We start from the raw sequence: 21,813 nt of genomic DNA, 5'->3' as shown, positions 1-21,813 counted from the left end.
ACGATCGATCGGCGTCTATCCGTTTAGCTTGTAAAAACGTTGCATATTATTTCGTGTTGCGCGTTATAATTCGTACTATGTAATTATCTATGTCTACTGCTACATTTTCCGCGACGTTTGTGTTTTATATATTTCCGCAAATTGACGTTTCTCGCATACACGTAAACAGATAGAAGCGTCATAATAGCTTCTTTGTCTTTGATCTTGGTCGATATTTTCCATAAAAATTCGATTTTTTATTTAGATTATCGTGTTAGATTATAATTATCGCGTTATCCTTTTTGCTGTCGCTGTTAACGATCGAAAAACTTGACAGAATTTTTCTGGAAACTTTGCTCTCTGGTGTGAGCGAGCAACGTCCACGCAGGGTCGAACGTTTTTCTTCAACCTAAAAAGCTTCTTGAAGGTCTGGTATCGCGTCAATACCGCCTTAGGTCAATCAGTGACGTATCTAGTTCCTTTCACCCTCTCTGATCTCGTTTGGTCGCAAACTCTCTTTAAGCCCGAGTTTGCGTCACGCGAAAGGGTTAGACTAGACTTGCGTCGGTGCGATTAACATAGAAACAATTCCGAGAAAAGTTACATAGTTGCTTATCGATTCAGCAAAGTCAAATACGTGGAAGATGCGTTAGAAACGATTCTCGAGACATTGTACATTGGGGACACCGTAGATCACTCGTGTCCTACAGACAATTCTCTCCTCAAACTCGTAACATTTTTTGCATATATAAAATAAATGTAATGGTTCGAGCCATCGATTTTATATGCAGCTTTGGAAGCTAGAAAATTATAGTTTTGTAAATATTTGCTTTGTGTCAGAGGATGTTAACGCATCGTTGACCAGTCACGGGTGAACTCGTGATTTCACGCATAAAGTAAAAGTTGCTCGATTTTGCATAAAACAGGCGGTGGTACGCGTTAGTCTTTACATAAAATAACCGGTCAACAACGTGTTTATATCTATCTATTACTATTTTTTTTTTTTTTTTTAAGTATAATCGTTCTACGATTTTCCCGACTCTAGAACTTGAAATAATAATTTTATAAGGAAAGTTGAATGTATTCCCTCTCTCTCTATTAAAACTTCACTTCTGGAAATTTGATAAATGTTAAAAATGGACAATATTTTTCAGATTCTGCTTGGTTGGGCAGGTGACAGAGCATGGGTAAACGCATCTATCGTATATGCAGTATGCATGGCATTTTGTGGCGCGGTGACGGCTTTAATACCCATGGTAATTGGCAGTTACTATGCCTTATGCGCGATCTCTGGTGCTTTTGGATTATTCATCGGGGCGAACTACAGTCTTACCAGCATCATCCTCGTCGAACTGATTACGCTCGAAAGATTCACAAACGCGTATGGCCTTCTACTCTTGGTCCAGGGTGTTGCAAATCTTATGGGTCCTCCGTTGGCTGGTAAGGAGAAACTCTCGTTACGAGTTGCTCATCTTTCCACGAAACGAAACGACTGATACTTCCTCTGTAATACTTATAATTCTGGATAGCATAAAACCAATCTTGCGTAATTAAATAAATAGAATGTTATTTAAAAGATTCGCCAATTAGAGTGAAATCATTGTTTAAAAATTAACGATGAAATTTAAGATATTAATTTCAAAAATGTTTTATTACTTATTATTTGTTATATTAAAAGACCTAAAGCCAGATCGAAGCTTTCCTCAGATTCATAAAGAAAATTCTAATTTCTACTGTCGTACAATTATATATTATAATTTAATACATATTTTTACGTATTTATGATAGACACGATAAACGATTCTATTCCTACGAATACTTGAAACAATTTACGCTAAAATGTCAGAGGGTAGCAGGTTAAATTACCGGTAACTTTGTCCGTGTTACCTCGGGTGCTCTATGTGAATTATACGATCGTAATAGCTTTAAAGTTTCATGGCCCAGATTGAGCGTCGTGTAATTACGGCCAAACTTCCATTGTCTGACGACAACCGAGAAAATTCGGGCGAATGCACCGCCCATCTTACGGAACATATCGATGCCTGAGTACGCAAAACGTATTTTCGTTGTTTCAGGATGGCTTTACGATATCACGGGGACGTACGATTTGTCGTTCTACTTAGCCGGTTTCTTCATTGCGTTGAGCGGAGTTCTTTTACTGGCGATGCCTTTAATTAGCCTATACCGGAAATGTTTGCACGGATCGAGGAAAGAGGAAACTGACGAAGATTTTGCAAACGTGAACAGAGTCTGAAGGACGCCGGCGACTGATCGCGTTAATCGTTTCTAAGAAAACTATAATACGATCGTCGATAATGCGATACCGATATACATCGATCTGTAATTTATGTTATCGATTTAATGGAATTTATGGAAACGCAACGTTTTCAACCAAAAGGAATTGCAATTAGCAGCTGTGCAATTAGTTTTACAGCGGTATCTTTTTCCCGCGTTGCGCTGTAAACCTACCGCGTATTTTACATTCAATTGAACGTTCGTGGTTCCTTCGTAGAATAGCGTATATACAAGCTAATTAAACAGTTCAGCGCGTTAAGTGATTTATCTAAATAAAAAAAAAAAAAAGAAGTGACGTTTTTTGAGGCATCTTCTTTCATTAAGGATTTATATGCCATCTGAGTTTCGCGCGTGTTCGAACGACGAACGATCGATCGATCCAATGTACAAATAAGAAAGATTGACAATTATCGCTAGTGTCCAAAGATAATATTACGAACGACCTGAAAAGAAATACTTCGATACGTAAACTGGTCGAATAGTGAATTAACGAGCACTGTGCGATCACTGTTTGTCGTTTAACATCCGATGATATTTACACGAATATCGTATTCACTTTGTACTCGGCAGTCTCAATGATTGTACTAGCGATGATGCTAGACAAAAGTGGGGGCGAAAATGTTGCTAATTTTACAAAGTTTGAAATACTATTAATCGCTGAAATAACTAAAAAAAAATGATACGTAACGAGAAACAGAAGTTCATGACTAGTCATAGACGATGTCACGATAAAAGTAATATATAAATTGAAATAAGCTTGCTTTAGCAATAAAGTGCACACACTTTTCGAATCGGTTTCAACGTCAAGTGTGATTGATAATTAAGAAAAGTTTGAATCTCAGGATAATAGATAAACGATAAACCAACCATTCATATTCCTCCTAGGATTAAAAACGAAATTCGTCTTGTACTTTTTCACCATGCGTTCTCGAGGAAACGGTAGTGGAAGAAAAAAAAAAACGTTCCTTTCGGCGTAAATTTGTTCACTCGATTGCATTTAAAAATCTGACAAGTTATTTCCACATAGCGCCGAAGATATCACTGTAAATATAAGTATGTTAAAGTCTATCGGTCAGATGTTTTCGCTGTTTCGTTGATTTTTATTACTAATCATATCGAAACAACCAGAAGTCGCCTTCGCATTCTTTTTAGCGTAATGTTATGCCTGCTTTTGTAGTTTTGTCGATCGAACAAAGACAAAAAGTGAGATTAAACGAGTAACGCGAGCCAAATATGCTCGATTAGTCGTTCAATTTAGTTACCATTTTTTTTTCCTTTCGATTTATGTACATTTGTGCATGGAAAGGTCTTAAAGACATGTATGTAAATAGCCATATATGTATATATATATAGCTTTTCTGTGATGATGAACTTGAATTTTGTGAAATTTTCGAGCTATAAATAGGTTACCTCCGTTCTCATAGCGTGTGCATGCGTGCGTGCGTGTACATTAATTCTAATCAGGCATTTCCAATTTATTTGCACTGCTGTCACATTATATTATAGCCTAACGGCATCATATAGTCGTACACGGATATTGTAACTACCATTCTTCGCAAGTTATTTATTAAGATGTTAAGTAATCCTAAAAATTGATGGGTTATGACTTTTCAACTCTTTATTTTAGATGTTCAATCGAGTCGTAAGAATAAATCGGAGATTAACGTTAAGATTCGTAAAAAAGAAGAGAAGGAACACGAATCAAAGTGCATGTTATTCCTTGATATAAGCAATTTTTTTAGAAAATCGTTCGTACACTCAAACAAATTAGTTTCCCAATTTTTACGGGGCCTTCGTACGACACAAAAATTTCAAAGTATTTTCTTCGGACTAGTATACAAAAAAAATTCCATTCTCCGATATTTTAAAAAAGGAAAAAAAAATCGGATATCTACGTATGAATTATCATTTGTCTTGCGTCTTAATATATATATATATAATATATATATATATAAATCTATCGGCACATTTTGCCATTCGAGTAATAATTTATTCTTTCATCGTGGTACAATAACTAGTTCTACAGTGCATGTGCTCGCGTTATGGTAGCGTGATTATGCAGACGCGGCCTTACGGGGCGTTTACAAAATGTATAAAGTAATATTTTATTATGAAAACAAACCGCATTTCAAATATACGAACCCGGGTCGTACGGTCGCTTCTGCCGATCGACTTTTCATCAAATAGTGTTTAAGTAGTTATTAAGGCGAGGTATGGGATAATAATTTTTGTAAAGGAACTAGTGAGAACTTCTATAATAGCCGCGAACGGAAATAAAAACTTATATCTAACGTATATTACGAACGTTTTAAAGAAGCAAATGTTTTTGTTCGAGCGAATGATAAGAATACATTTCCATATAGCGAACGGTTTTGAGAATTTGATTGATCCGCCGATAAGTGTGTCCACCAAGTGCGTCGTAAACGTTGAATTCCTTCTCGAAGATTTCTCTTCTTGACTGTTACTCAATAACCAAGAACGTTCTCACTACCTCTTTATTAATAAGATATCCTATTACCCATGGTTGATAACCACGAAACAATCGCTTGAACGTTTGAAAGTGGCTTAAAGTCTACGCAGAGACAAGTAAACAATGAAAATGATGAAAAAGCTCGGTTCAAGGCATGACGCAGACACGTTAAGAGTTTCTTTTGAACTGTAAAACAGGGAAAATTCAGAGCAGAACCGTTCTTTTAGTTTTATACATAATACACATATATTTAGAACATAGCATACTACAATTGTTGCTTGCTACGTGGTCCAAAAGTGATCCTTGTGATCACTCGTAGTCTGGATTTTCGTGAGCAATTGTTTTTTTTTTTTCATTGCACCTTATAAGTTAGAATAATGTATAGCGTAAATAATTTTCGAGATATTTGTATCGTAATTTTCTCTTATAGTTATGAAAATAATATGATGTATCACATAATCGCAAACTCGTTATTCTTGTTTTCTTTTAAGCTAAAGTACAATCAGTAACCCATTTTCGTTGTGTGATTATCTTCACATTTTAATCGTAGCAAAAACATTATTCCTTGTAGTTGAAAATAACTTAAAATTACGTTAAACGTTGTTCTTTTTTTTTTTTAGTGAATCTTTCGATAACTTAATGCGCACGATTATCCTGCTAAAAGTACGGTTTTGCTACAGTTACAAGCAACATCGTTCCATTGTAAATGGAATACGGAGACTTATGTTAAGACTCCTTTTTAGACTTTATTAGAACAACCCATTTTTGAATTGTATAAATGTGTATATGTGCACACAGCTACACGTACTCAGGCACACATACATACACACATTCACGTATAAACGTATACTACTCACGCGTACAAAAATATAAAAGTCTTATTTAAAGTAAAATAAAATAAAAAGTAAATCACAACTTCAAATTGTCCTTTCTTCATATTCTAATACTACCCTCTCGTGCATGTATGACATTTTTTAATCGATATTTTTACCAATAGTTCACCTATCATGGACGATAACAAAATCATTCGTTGCTCAAAAGAAATACAACGGATAACATCTCTGATGTTCTAATAGACAATCGCAATTTAATATCACCAGTATTTTTACTCAGCGTAAATTATTATTTTAAAAGTTCAATAATATATCTCATGAAGCCACAATCCACGTATAATTATTAAATTAAATCGTTTAATAACAAATGATTGTAATCAATAACTTACCATCCAAATGTTGTTCATTCGAAACTAATTCAAAAATATTAAAAATATATCGAGTTGCATACATTTTGTAAATTTTGTATAAATTAAGTTATATTGATATTAATTGAATACATTCTGATTTCATAGACTTTATGTGCAAATCTGCATTTTATTATACTGGATTCCCTATAATCGTATGGATTCATAGATAGTTCTAACGTACTTTACTACAGATGACGTTATCGTTATTATTTTAAATTTAATAGGTGGATTGCGATATTACGCGCAAGTGGTTAAAGAACTGACTTGCGCCCTCTTTTAGTCACAGGTGTACTCGGAATAGTTTCAATGACGGGCGAACGCGCAGCAGCGTTCACCTCTGTTTCAGTACTCAGGGCGCGTTCACTCGAAGTGGTTATGCACATGCAATAAAGAAAAGATTCGCATTTTGTGACATCAGAGCGCGATAGAACGTATCGAGTATCGAGCGAGAAAAATTATACGGGTGGATCTTTAACCAGTAAATCTTCTAGTGAATTCGACGATTTTCTGACAGCTCGTTTTCAGAAGAAGCGAAAACACCGAAAAACTAGGAAGACTCCTCGTGGGTGAGTTGACAGTTGGAAAATTGTTATACATACATGCACGAATTTCTTTTGTTAGATACCTTTGTATATTATTAATATCAAAGTAGCAAATGTATGGACGAAAAACAAAGTAACAAAACTACAAAACAATTTTCTTTTCATTCTATAAAAGCACACAGACGTCATAATGTTTGTTTAATTTTTATTTGTTCATTTAATCATTGTTTGTTGATTTACATGAAATATGCATGAGAACACATCTTTAAGGATATGTAGTTTCGAGAAGGCAAAAATTGAAATCCGAATGCTCTATATCAATCAATATTAGTGAAAAAATATCAATATTATAAATACCAATATTATCGAATCCATAATTTTTTCTACTATCACGTTTGCAAAATTTGTAATATTTTTTTGTTAATATATAATCGAATTAAGATTTCTAATAAGAACGAAACAAGTCGTAAAGACGATAAAATCGAAGGACTTTTTGATTTTGCTAAAATCGATGTGTTAAATGTTTCGTGAATTTTTATAGTTGGCGAAAATTTTTGAATTACCATTGGCTTAAGATAAAAGAATCTATCACATTTAATTAAAAAATTTTATTTCTCGTATAATATAGCTGTATTTTACTTCTTAAAATTATTATTAGCATGTAAAACTTTTATTAAAAGTCATTTGAAATGCTTTCTGAAAGCAATACCATAATTATAATAAAAATAAAAAATAATATTTATTACATTAAAATACGCCCTCTTTAACAAAAGCATTCCTTTGATATGTCAAACTTAATTGACAGGCATTTGTAAATTGAATGATCGGATATTTAATTTCTTTATGTTATCAGTAGGGGCATTGTTCTTTATTTTTGTTTTCGATAAGAGGCGAATTTTTCTGTCAGAAAATATTTAGATAAGGAGAAAATAAACTTTGCTTAGCATTACATATCATTTTTCTTATTCTTAGCTTGAGCTACTGGTTAGAATTTCATTTCTTTGACCTACATTTTCCTTATATCAGGTAAAATGTCACGTTACTTTTAACTATTATACGATAATATCGATTTCATAACGCTAAATATTCGCTTGTTCCATGAAAACAAAATTATATTTCTCAGTAAGTGTTGAAAATGTGATCTATATTATGTTTACATCGCAAGTACATATATACTAGCCTGAAAGTCGTATTATGAGCTTAATGCGAACAGGTTATGTTATATATACGTATGTACCGAAAATCTATAACTTCCAGAGACGTGTATACTTTAGGTTATTTACAACCATCGATCAACATTCCAAATATTGTTTTCGTCGACAGTAGGTTAATTAATTTAGTATGTAGGTATTTTATTATGTACGAATTTGAAAGATTTAGAAAAAGAATTAGCAAAGTGAGAACCATGTGTAAGTCTAAGGTCAATGTCCTTTTGGCAGGTTTACAAGTGAAAATCTGGACCCTGGGGTGTCATATAATTATGTAAGCGTTTATGTTTCTACCAATCTGCATGTTAAGCTAAAATTACGTCATAAAAGTAACCTACCAACAATAACAGACATTGACATTCGCGTGCTGCGCGCGATAGCTTAATGTTGCTTTCACCAATGCATTCGAGATAATTAAACCGGAATGGTACTGATCTGCATATCTGAATAATACATATGACGTAGAACTCTTATAAATAATTATTCACCTCGGTAAATCTTCCTCGTTTCAATATCTTAACTTTTTTTTCCCTCGTGAAATCTAATGACCAATCGCTTCACAAATATATAACAAAACTCTAATGTATTTTTATGTCGTTTAATATATATTTATGCAAATGATATTAAACTCCTTTTACATTGATAATTGCTTTTTATTTGTGAAAAAATGTGTGCAAATGTATTATGCAATTATTGATTACGAATTTAATTCTAACGATTTATTAGAGGTGTTCTATAAATTTTGTTTTCTACGAGTTTCATTTTAATATTATTTATAATAATAAAGTTTCAGTATCATTACAATCACCATAAACAATAGATATCTATTTCTTATTTAATATCAATAATAAAACAATATTAAACTAACAACATACGAAAAAGTTAATTGTAACTTTAACTCTCCCTCTCTCCTTATTGTATCATTTTCGCAATAAGAAAAGATATATTACAATGAAATTTTATCCTATGATTAACGTGATCTTAATATTCAAAGCATCAAATATCAAAATCTGTGATGGGTAATCTTCAAATCGATATCAAACACTTTACGTAAAACGCCAACTTTTTCAGTTGACTATGTTTATTCACCAATAACAAAAAGCAATACTTAGGAAGTGTTGCAACACGAGTATGACAATAACAGATTAATAACGTAAATATTAACATTATGATATTTATGGAACGATAATGTTGTATCTTAGAGTTTACTCGTTCAGCGATTAACGATCTAATATAACGTGGATAACTAAAAATCGAGCAAATTGATCAGGCTTCGCGTGCACGAGAATTCATGAATTATCATCGATATTCAACGCTATTGATTTTAATTGGCAAATGAATCGCAACAGTGCATGATCCCGCTTGTTTATTTTCTTCTGACGGATGGTAGACGTTGGAATCGACCATGGCGGTTGTCATGGTGACACCCCCCGATCACCCACCTTTGGCGCTCCTGAATCATCCTGTGCGTACTCATATTCCTGCAAAAATACATATATATACATATACGTATATACTCGTGACCTAATCTTCTTAATGCCAGAGGAAAGTTGAGTTACTCCTTGAGCTAAACAATATAATATCCAATACGTATTGCATCCGTAAAGATTTTTGTTTTTAGCGATACTATTTTACTTTTAGTATTTTCCGATCTATTTGAACATCTTGCGTGATAAATATGCATGAAAAGAAGTAACGATATTATTCCGAGGGAATAGGAAATCAAATATTTCTTTCTTCAAGGGAAAAAGATCAAAAAGTTTGTTACCTTCTAAAAATGTATAAATATCATTTTTACATTTCCATAGATATTTAAGGGTTTCTGATATTTAGAATATCTAACGATTTATTTTTCTTATCTTTTATTCACATTTTTCAGAACAAAGTAACGAGGAAATGCAAGAAGCAATACCTTACATTTGCCCTAATTTTATGTTGCAAGTATACGAAAACAGTCCAGTAGCAATTATGAACAAGTACAGGGGCGATTAAGGACCATCGCGTGCTATCTAATAATATCAGTCTTGGATTTCCTTTCTGATAAGATAACCTTAAAGCTGCGGCCACACCTTGCAGGTGAAGGTTCGCGCGGAGTCAAAAGAACAATCGATCGTCTGAAACTTTGCATGAAATTCTATACTATTTAAACAAAAAAAATTAATAAATTAGAAGAACCTAACAACGATACCGAGAAAAATTTTTTATACGTTTTTTACGTTTCCATGTTAAAATATTAACAGAAACTTCTTGTGATTACAAAGAAGATATTTTTCGATGTCGATAGGTCTCGTTCTTTGCAGTTTCGAAAGATCTTATTATCTCTTTAAATATTTGCCATCGCTCGTCGCTTTGTTGAATGAAATATAGAGTTCAAGTAGAATTACTTGAGAGATTACATGTACAGGACTGATCTGTGTCATCAGATACTACTTTATTCCTGTTGTTATATGGTTGTGACTGTTTCTGGGTGTTTCTGGCTTTTGGAAATAAGATAAACCATATCGTGCGTGTAATAAATCACCGGAGGGCAAAGAGGTCCTCGATATCGAGCAGACAAGAATTTCCAAAATTTAATTAATTATTTTTATTTAATTATTTCGTAATTATCAATGTTAACCCTCGACTGATATCGTTAGTTTATAGGAGTAATTATAATAATTTAGAATGGGTTTATGCTAGTTCGTTTAACTCTATCAGATCCCTTGGATCATATTCGACCTAATTATGTTTTTCTACAAATAAACATAATCTTAAAAGTTTGCTAAAGATATGAAAAAAGATCTTTGTTAGTACGCACGATTTCTCGCATCAACCATCGTATACTTTAATACCGAAATGAAGTTTAAATTAAGTCACGGTAATATAAAATATATCTGTTATAGTTATAGTTGAAATAAAAGTGTTACAAATAGAAAGAATTTATTGAGTTTGCATTAGAACTTCAAGGTTCATACGTTAATGGAAAGTACTATAGTGGGAAGAACGAAAAGGGTAAATGTATCTAAAATAACCTGGAATCGTATCGATTCTTTCGTAAACCTATAAATCATGTGCTTGAGTTCACGTTCGATGGTCGCTTCTCGATTATAAGAACTTGCTAGTACTACTAGCTTTACCTACTAACCCAGTGACATAATTCTCTTCGAATAATCCTATCAGAATTTGCCAAAAGCCAAAAGGGAATGTATAACTCAACTAGAAAAATCCTTTGCATAAATAATTAGATATAAATACCACGAAACCGCGAATGTTAGCGCAAATTTATATTTTTATAAATATAAAGCAATACAATGCTGGGTGAAATATGTTTTTCCAACCAAATATCACAACGAGTACTATACCAGTATCTCTGAATTTCCCACAAATGCGTAATAATGCATAGTAATAATAGTCTAGCAAATAATAATAATAATTATTATTTTTATAATTAATAATATAAATTGTAATATAATTTATCGTTACAATTATTATTATAAAAGAAATGTTTAAACTTGAGGAAACAAAGAATATAATTTCTGAAAGTTATTTTTCGAATCGATAGTTACGAAACTGCGTGTTATTATTGGATCGTGTCCATCTACCGGATATATTACTTTAGCTTTCTGACAGAGGGCGTCTCGGTTTTCTCCGCACTTTTGCCGCATTTTTGTCGAAAAATGAATTACGTATAGTTGAAGCCTGCCAAAGTTAAGGTTAAACCTGCTTAAACAGATGATTCATTACTGAGACCTTATTAGGCTCCGGACATGTACTTAGCACTAAAGTCAACCTTCTCGTATTTATATAGGTGATAATTGATAGAGCGTTTTAGGATAATGCTCCTACGTGTTAGTCAAATTAAGCGTATGAATCGTATTGTAGGATCATGATTTAGCAAGATCGTAAAATTGATCAGTGATCAAAGTAATTACGTTTCAAGAGTCAGTATAAAGCAGGATAGAAATATGGATATATGAGGACATAAATACAGCCAGGGCTGTATCAACAAAATGTACATGGTGTGTTATATAATGTACAATCAATATAATAAATAATATGTAACGTACTAGTATTTAATATATTTAGATAATGCGCTATGTATAGCGTTATATTGTATGTACAATAATATATATATATAGCAGTGTTAGTATACAGGATGATTCCGAAATTATGGTGCAGTCGGAAAGGACACATGATTTCTCCTATAAAAATAAGTCGAAAATATAAGATAAAAATGACAAATTTCTAAAATCGTCTTTTACGACATATGAAAGTATCGTATTCTATATTTTTAACTTATTTCTACATAGGCAATCGTGTCTTTTTTAATTGTACTGAGACTTTAGAATCACCCTGTACGTTGAAACTATCCTTCTTCCTCCTTTTCTTTCTTTAATGAAATTGCAATAATAATTAATATTGGCAGTGAAATATCTGTTACTTATCTTACAAGCCATCGTCTTTTTTTTTTATTGTATGGAATCTTAAAAGCAACCGAGAAAGCAGTGTGTATGGGCTTAAGTGGGTTTATAGTTCTAACGATAAGACACCGATGAATGTCGCTATTTAATGATTTGATATATGAGCACACGGCATTTGAAAAAGATATTTTATTTCCAAGAAAGAAAAGCGATTAAATAATAGAGGACGCCTCGCATGAATGCCCTCTAATCGTACATACGTCGTTTCCCCATTGTTTCTTTAGAGGAATGAGATAAGAGCGCAAGAGAACAAACTTGCGATTACGGGGCACAAATATTCTTCTTAATCGGAGAATACATTTAAACCGTGGGATATGGAAAATGGAATAGAATAGGAAAGTGTATATAGAAGTGATGAGTCGTTGATATAGACTGAGACTGTTCCATTTATATTTGCGTGTTAAAAGCGAAGAAGTAATTTAATTAGGCAGAATGTATAATGGAAAAATTTAATTTACGTGTATTAACAATTTTTGCCATCGATAGTTAATGATATTTAAGTATTGATCTTACATAAAATGTGTGTTTTTTTAGATATACTTCTTATTTTTATTAACATTGCGGTTTAAGGTAACATTAATATATATGTGGAATCATGCATGTAGTAGATGTAATACTTCGCTGAAAGATATTTAATAATTATTTTTCTAATTCCTTTTATCTTGTTTCAGAAATTTATTTTTTCTGCTTTCACACTGACCACTAATTATTTTCTTTTCCCAGCTTCTTTGAATTCTCTAATTGAACACGCACGCTTTGCTTGTTTTAGCATATATAATTAGTTAACTTAATCACTTAATCACTTAATGGTTGATCGCAAATATGGTCCATCTCTTTTTCTATCGATTTCTTTATACTTGCTCACACCGTTCAGTGTCGTATGCACATTCCTGTACCGAGACACGCATGCACGCCTATATATCATCTTACATTACCTCAATGGTGAGTAAACAGCTCTTACTTTTTTATCATCGTTGCTAATTACTTCACTTTTATTTTTTCCCCGTTTTTATTAGAACTTCCTTGTTTTATGCCACTTTTTTTACTCCTGTGCTCTCTTAGTACACGTTAACGAGGCACGTTTGATTTATTTTATGATTTTACACTTTGACGTTTCCTTTTAACGCTCGTCTTATATCTTAGCATATTTTATTCACTACGGTGTGTTTAGAATTCTGACGTAATTGTTACCTATATTTCATCATACAAAGAATATAATACTTTTTAACAGAATAAACAAAGTTTTGTATTTTGGCAGCTTTTAAAAAACTTACAAGTTGCTACGTAGATCTAATTTTAAGATCAGTACGTACGTAAAATAAGATACGCCTATAATTTACATGTAAACGGCTTGTATCTTTTTGGAAATAACAAAATATAGTCTTTTATGCTTTATAATAATTGAACATTAAAATACGATCATTTGTTTATTAATTAATTTAGAACAAATATTCCAAGATTTTATTTGAAAGAGAAACTTTCAAGTATTTCGTCATAGAACGATGAACGATTTGTACAAACATTATTTAACTATACTGATTAAAATTTGTAATAATTATCCGATAGCATAACCAAGAATATCATAATTTATAATTATAAAGCAGTATACTTTTCCTATATTATTGAAAGCAGATCTTTCCACAGGAGAAGCAAGAAGACGGAGCGTGCATGCTGAGGCGACCGACGTTTAGTGACTTTTCCAAGATCGACCGGAAAGTCCTTATGGTAGGTGAGGGGCGTGAACGATCTTTCCCGAGCGAGATCCAGAGGCTGAAGGGCTGGCCCCGACGTTGGATCCACTCGGCCAGCACCTACATTTAGAATAACAACGATGACCGATCGTAACGAGAACCTGCTATTAAAACCAACAAATCAACTGAACGTGCAACAGGTACCCCACAAATCTGCCTGCAATTGGAACAACAATAACGATATTCGCAACAACGGCTCGACGAACTTGATCAAAAGAGACGGACTAACCGCGAGAGATCCAAATTATTATCCACGATCGAACAGCTATCAGAGAGATCAAACAAATTCGAATTATCGTCTGCCGAGAAAGGCGCCCATCGTTGGCTGGCAAAATGGCAGTCCAACGGTATTTCCAAGCACACCGTGTGGCACGCCAGATCCAGAAACGCACGATACGATCGATTTGTCTCGTTCCCAAAGCGTCGCCTCGTCTACGAAATATTCAGAGATCGATCCAGATTCTGGGAACACCGAAGACCTCAGTAGTTTGGCGGACGAAAGACTTCTTCTGTCTACACCAGCTCATACCATCGATCGAAGCGTGGAATCATTGTCACCCGATAAGGACACTTTCTTAACGACATCTCTGGAAATTGGCAAAAGCAAGGATCTAAGTTTGACCGACGATATAGAGGACAAGATCGATCTACTGAGTCCTGGAACAGATTGCACGGAGGACAGAGCACCACCTACTCCTGTTGACAATAGTTCCCTGGCCTCGCCGAATCTTACGATAGACCCTACACCTGTCAATAAAATCAAGTTAATAATAACAACCCCGTTAGCCAACGAGTTGCCCCCATTTCAAAAAAACGACGGATCCAACAATTGGAGATATTTGGAGGCAAAGCCAATAATCACCCCTAATCCTGGCTACAGAGACGACACGAGGGATTCTATCGATTCCGATAGCACTTTAGACGACGAATTAGCCAACAAGGGAAAAAGGAAACCTAAAGTGCCAGATGGTGGATGGGGTTGGGTAGTCGTATTGGCTTCTTTGGTCATCTCCATGATAGCCGATGGAGTGTCCTTCAGTTTCGGCCTTTTGTACATCGAATTCCTTAAAGAATTCGGTGCGTCTAAATCGAAAACAGCCTGGATAGGTTCTCTTTTTATGGCTGTACCACTTTTGTCCGGTCCTATAATGTCGGCCTTAGTAGATCGTTACGGATGTAGGAGTATGACCATCGTAGGTGGCCTGATCTCAGGAATAGGCTTCGTGTTGAGCTCCTTTAGCAATTCCATCGAGGTAATGTATTTGACTTTTGGAGTCATCGCTGGTCTGGGTTTGGGTTTGTGTTACGTCACTGCGGTCGTGAGCATCGCGTATTGGTTCGATAAGAAGCGAACCCTAGCTGTAGGATTGGGCGCCTGTGGCACAGGGATCGGTACCTTTTTGTACGCACCCATGACCACGTATTTCATCGAGGAATATGGCTGGAGAGGCACTTGCTTGCTGCTAGCAGGCACCTTCTTCAACATGATCGTTTGTGGTACGGTAATGCGCGATCCTGAATGGTGGATCTTGGAACAGGAAAAACAGAACGGTGCAACCCCGAAAAAATCGACGACCAAGTCCGAATGCGATAGATCCAGTATCAGCCCTGCAGACGAGTTTCCTGGGGTCGAGGAATTGAGAAGAATGCTGAAGAGCGGACATACGCCGGAGTATTTGTTACAGATTCTCAGCGCCACCACGGACGGTCCACAGACGGCGAACGGGGATATTAGATTTAGAAGCGTGGTTAACCTACCTACTTTCGTGAAGCACAATGAAAAGGTGAGAAGCTGACCTGAATAAATACGGAATGAAAAGAATCCTGCAATTGCTCTCCGAGGGATTCCGCGATGAATAATAATGAAATTCTTTGTTTTTTAATATTCTTTTTCTAATATTCAAATGAAATACCACTGACAATGAAGCAGTAGAAATGAATTTTTATTTTTTATATTGGTAATTTGATAAATAAATATAAATTGATACATAGTACATTAGGAATTTTTAATAAATATGATTAGAAGATAGAGTTGTGCTTCGTATAGATAAAAACACAAAGATCAAAAAATTAATTGGAAAGAAAATTTGTACTTTCGTGTATTGCAGGTGCCCGTAGAAGTATTAGAATCGCTTTCCAGTAACCCGAGACTGTATAAGGTCATTTTGGAGAACTATCCCAACCTTCTATCATGTAGAAGTTATTCGGATAAAATGCTACAAGATTCCACTGGAGAAGTCGGCAATAAGAGTCGCGTCACAATGTCTATGAGGTTTCAAATTTGATCGATATGTACCGCTATTTTTATTTCATTTTTTCTTTTCTTTTTTTCGTCCCTCTGTCATATTTAATGTCTTCCGATATCGTCACGAGTAAGAAATATAACAAAAGATTAATAATGAATTATAGTAATATTATTCGTTTTAATTGAAAGGATCAAACAAGCACCTGACGAATCAAAACATGACAATTCGCATGCAACGAATAATGTTCACTCAGGGGCTGCATGCAACACTATAAAGAATCACATAACGAAAAGGATATCTAAAAAAGAATCAGAAGAAGCCAATCCTCTCTTGGTCAAAGAACTTGAATATACAGTAAGTAAAACCATTTATTTCCGTCTGATATAGTGAAAACAAAAAGCAACGACAAATTTTATTTCTTTTTACATTATTATATAATATTTTAGATGAGCGAAGGACGAAAATCAAAATCGATTTCTAAACAACGCATAGCGGACCTTAGTTGTGGAGTCGTCAGAACGGATTCTCTCCCGTGGTTAAGAAGACAATTTAATACCAATACTCACCATTTTAAAGATATTAGAGTTCACAGGAACTCGGTCATGTATCGTGGTGCTGCTCTTAATTTGCACAAATACAGATTAAGAGCCAGTAGTTGCCCTGATATTTATAGGAATAGTATGACTACATTAGCCAAAGAAAACGAAGAGGTAAGATAAAAATCGAAATAAATAAATAATAATAATAATTAGTTTTACTATCGTTATAGCCTGTAATATAACACCTATTCTAATCTTTTATTTCCAGAAATGGTACAGCGAATTAGTAGACTTACTGAAGGGTATGATGGACTTTTCAATGTTCCTGGAACTGCACTTTTTATTCCTCTCACTGTCAACGATCTTGCTGTTCACTTGGTTCATTGTGCCTTACTTTTATCTTGCCGAGCATCTTACCAGAAACAGTTACATCGAGTCTGATGCTGCGAATCTCCTTAGTATTATCGGCATTACTAATACGATTGGAATGGTATGATTCGTTTTATCTGCAAATTATTTTACAGAGATATCGATGCAACTATTTTATTAACTATTTTACAATGTAGTTACTTTATATTGTTTTCAGATTGGTCTTGGATGGGCAGGAGATCAACCTTGGATGAATGTTAGTAAAACCTACACTTGGTGTCTGGTTGCTTGCGGTGTGGCAACGATTTTAATGTCAACGTTAACTCCTTATTATAATCTGCTGATGGTCACCTCGGCAGCGTTCGGTCTCTTTTTTGCGAGTAGCTTTAGTTTTACTCCTGTTATATTGGTAGAGTTGATACCTTTAGAGAGATTCACCACTGCCTACGGCCTTAGTTTACTTTGTCAAGGTATAGGAAATCTTCTTGGTCCACCACTGGCTGGTTGGATATTTGACGTAACGGATTCGTGGGACTTGTCCTTTTGTTTGGCTGGTGGATGGATTGTTATTTCTGGGTTTTTGGTAGGCCTCATTCCGTACACAAAAAATCGGAAGATTTGGGGCAAAGGACCCATCGAAATGGAGCGTGACAGAGATAGTATAGCTTGAATTTATTATTAATCGACTCGACTCTTCGAATCGACTTTCGACAAAGACAAGCGATGGAATTGTTAATTGATAATTTACTGTTATTTTAATCGTCGAGAGAAGGAAAATATTAATTGTTGCATTAATTTTTCTTTACTCTATAATGATTTTATCGTCAGATTTCTTTTTATTAAATGGATGTACTTTATATACGGTGATAATAATAATACTTATCGATCCGTAATATTGATAAAATAAACCGTAAAATGTACATATGTTAATAACTTAAAGTTATTTAAATTGCAGTGAAATATAGTTAATTGTATTTGAAATTCACTGAAGAGATCATAATATACGAAGAATTAGCAAAGGTACAAAGAAACAATGAATGTATCGTAAGATTTTTTTATCATGCGGCAAACGTAATTGAACATCGTATTTCACTATTTAATTATTTTGTGGATTTACTACAGTTTGATTTATTCAATTGAAATACAAATGCATCCTTATCTTTTAAATTGCAATTTATCGTTCGATTAATATGTGCGATGCGTGTCGCTTGCGTAAATGTATCGATATGCAATTGGTATATATTATTCGCTGTTGTTCCAACAGTACAAAGCTATAAAATACATATTATTTACTTTTCTTAAAAACAAATTTCTTACAAACAAAATTCTTTCTTAAAAACAAATAAAACAATAAAAAAAAAGGATGTTTCTAAAAAAGGTGCTCGTAATTAGAAGAAACTTGCTTTGATAAATATTTACAAAATTTCTATATACGTGTATTACTAGAAAAATATGAACTAACATACAAATATATACTATCTGGTAATTCAATTTGAATATTTCTGAACAAGGAAGTGGCAAACTTAACTGAATTTATATACTTATAAAGGCGTTAACGACAAAAAAATCTTGCGTGTTCCGTCCGAAGGAACAAAAACGTGAGGTCTTTCGTAGGTAATTTTATGACGCCTGCTTTCGGACACAAGAGGCTATTTTTTAGTAGAGACTTTAGCATTTATAACGATTTTTTTCAACAATTCTAACAATCTTTTCTATTTTCTATGTCTATCGTGTTCTCAATGGCCGTGCGTGTCATAAATCAGGTTACTTCCGAGGCGTCGTTAGTACATTAGCGACATATTATGGTCTGATCGATTGCCTGGAAGATCATCTAGAGTATTGTTCGTGGCCTAATCATCTCGAGGCCTCGCGTTCGTCTAGAAAGCGTTCACCCTCTTCCCTTCAAGGACATGGTTCGAGCGCATGATAGGGTATAACAGTATGAGTGATATCTAAAGAACATGCTGATTGGATTTTCTTCAAATTTGCTGTGAATACCACCAGATTGATATACTTCTAAACTTCTGCCTTATAACGTCCAATATAGATAACAAATTGAGAAATCAAGTCTGCCATGCTAATTAAAACGATGTACAATAATTTTTCGCATCGTTGTAACGAAACGTCCCAACTGTGATCGCAACCATTGTCAGGTAAAGGTTAGAAAAATTGTGAAATTAGCAAATGTATTCTCTAGTTAATAAGTATTCGGCATTTAACTATATTAACGAAGATTTTTGAAGCGCAATGTTACCATATTATACACCGTAATGACATATTTCAATTAAAAAATAAAAAAAATAAATCCAATAAACTTATTCGATTTTTAGAAATTTCTGTATAGCTTTTAGAAATATTTAATCAATCGATATCATGGTAGAGACGTAAGGATACGTAGCTATAATGACTGCAACTTTACTTAAATCTGCTGTTTCAATATGTACATACTTATATTTTTGCTTAAATAAGCACCCTGTTGTTAGAAGTTTAACAAAAATATCAACAATTAATTGTTTCCATTACATTATAATGAATGTTATTAAAAAGTCTCGTTCTTAGAAAAGATCGTGCTTATAAATAATTATGTCATACTCGTAGAGCGTATAAAAATGGATACAGTTCTTTCTCTACAATTTCTTAACGACGTGTTAACTTCATTTCCGGATTTCTATGTCATTTATCCTGTGTCTCTTGAGAAAAAAAATGTAAAAAGAAGAATGCGCTTTAAGTATATCGTCCTTACAAAATAAATTGTCAAAGCTTTCCCTCGGATTGAACTGAGAGTCGTAAAGTGCTAGTTTCTGCTACTGTTCTCTAGTATGCATTGGAACGCTAGTAGCGCCTTGCTTCGCGTACACATGCTTCACTAAAACACGACACGCAAAGGTACAAGATAAAATCAAATATTTCACTTCTAAAGATATAAGTCAATTGGTTGTCCATATTATCCCGCTATCACATTTTATACTCGATAATCAATGAGAGTTTTGATGCTGTTTGCAACAATGTTATATTTAATACTACATAGCGTAACAGTGTCAAGTGTGATAACAAATGTAAATTTTACCAGGAGTTTCTTGAAAGTAGATTTGAAATTGCGTAAAAATTGTACATTATCTTATACAATAAATTACACATACATCTTTTCGAAGTCGACACGGAGTCTAACAAAGTTTTCAGTTTCCACTATTGTGTATTTGTTGTAGCGCGTGTTTGGAACAAATAGGGGTAGAGATCGAAATACAGTTTATTATCTTACTGTCCTCATAGCAACGGATCTTCCTTCGATTATACGCGCCCAGTTAGGTTGAATTTCGCACGGTTGGGTATCCTTCTCTCAAGTTGCACACGTGCATCTTGTGGCACAGAGTATCGATGAAAGCAACGTCTTAAATTTTCACCAACCCCACAAAGTGATACTGTGTTATTGTTAGAAAATACCACCTCTACAGAATTCATTAACTAATCGTGAAACATTTTTCATCACAAAGACAATATGATATGGGAATATGATTTTAAAAGAACAGAATGATTTTGACTGCAACAGTGAAAAATGTAACCTTTTAAAATTATTACATTTAGCATCGATTAGTTTCACTTCGTACAACTTTTTTCTATTGTGTATTACATAGTTTATAACGATAGAATGTTATTGTTATTAAATTATTTTACTTTTATTAGTGATGGTATTTGTAATTTGTTAATTAGTGATTCAGTAGTAGTAGTAAAAAGTGATGATGATAGTCGGTGTTATCATAATTATCATTGTTTGCACTGAAACCTATAGATGGAAGCGCAAGTTATATGGAGAAAGTGGGCGACAACGTCCATTGGATATGAAAAAGAGAGGGAATAAAGAATATTAGTAAGTAACTATAATAATATTACATCGTTCTATAGTACTGTATCATAACACAAGAAAGAGTTATTCAATTTTAATTTTTGCCTACGAATTACGTACGACTTTAACGTTGTGTACAATATGTTACGTTTTTTATAAGGTATACGTATGTACATATGCAATGTATAACGTATCATCGCTAATATTTGTATATGTGCACTCACAATGAGGTACTACAGTATGCGCCCTATAGCATACATGTGACTTACAATTTGATTCATGCAGAAGCTTTAATAATTTATTTTCGAAAACTAATGGAATTACGGTTCTTTTTGTCTCTTAACAAGAAAAATGTGAACATACAAGTTCGAAAATCACAACTGATCTCAATTTCGCATGTATATCGTGAGTTTGTGAAAAAATGGCACAATTAGGAAAAGTAAATTTTTCGAAACACATTGGTATGAAATAGAAATTTTTAAACAGGAAGTAATTAATAACCTAACCAGCGATGGAAACATTTATTTCCTTTTAAAATTTAGATAATAATTTTTTAGCCTTGATATATATTATTTTTTAATCACATATTGTTTAGTTACGTTGCTTACTATTAATTGGGGTAATCTAAGTGTAGTGTTAAACAGTTTTGAAATCGTGACACTCTTCTCGTTAAATAACATAATTTTGTTAATTAAAATGACAAGGTCCTGATAAATGATCCCTTTTGTAATTAATTTTCATCAAAATTGACAACTTTTTAAATACTCAATACAAAGATGGGAATCAAATTGTCAAATTAACTTCCCTAACGTTGTTCTGTTTATGCAAAGTCAAGCTAAAACGAAAGTTGTGATTCATGGAAAGAAATGT

The 21,813-nt window shown here is 33.7% G+C and overlaps 2 protein-coding genes across 4 annotated transcripts in view; both read left to right on the top strand.

Annotated features, from left to right (window-relative positions):
* Positions 1-5,666, top strand: part of LOC117159401 (monocarboxylate transporter 9) — a 30,350-nt gene extending 24,684 nt beyond the window's left edge. For both annotated transcript variants that reach the window (XM_033339203.2, XM_033339204.2), the window contains exons 3-4: positions 1,134-1,419; positions 2,055-5,666. In XM_033339203.2, coding sequence (XP_033195094.1) covers positions 1,134-1,419; positions 2,055-2,233 — 465 coding nt within the window. In that variant the 3' untranslated portion in view covers positions 2,234-5,666. The remainder of the gene's footprint in view (positions 1-1,133; positions 1,420-2,054) is intronic.
* Positions 5,667-6,315: 649 nt separating this feature from the next.
* Positions 6,316-20,258, top strand: LOC117159400 (uncharacterized). Of its 2 annotated transcripts, none has more exons than XM_033339199.2 (7): positions 6,316-6,553; positions 13,842-15,732; positions 16,057-16,220; positions 16,383-16,548; positions 16,641-16,904; positions 17,002-17,223; positions 17,320-20,258. In XM_033339199.2, exons 2-7 carry the CDS (start codon positions 14,029-14,031, stop codon positions 17,770-17,772), a joined length of 2,973 nt encoding a protein of 990 aa, XP_033195090.1. In that variant the 5' UTR covers positions 6,316-6,553; positions 13,842-14,028; the 3' UTR covers positions 17,773-20,258. The 2 variants fall into 2 exon arrangements, with proteins under 2 accessions (XP_033195090.1, XP_076479486.1); XM_076623371.1 differs by having other exon boundaries at positions 13,830-15,732.
* Positions 20,259-21,813: the final 1,555 nt, after the last annotated feature.

This window comes from Bombus vancouverensis, chromosome 1, assembly GCF_051014615.1.
Source record: "Bombus vancouverensis nearcticus chromosome 1, iyBomVanc1_principal, whole genome shotgun sequence".
In the NCBI taxonomy this organism is placed as follows: domain Eukaryota; kingdom Metazoa; phylum Arthropoda; class Insecta; order Hymenoptera; family Apidae; genus Bombus; species Bombus vancouverensis.
Note: the sequence above shows the minus strand (reverse complement) of the source record. Positions and strands in the feature narration are given on the sequence as shown.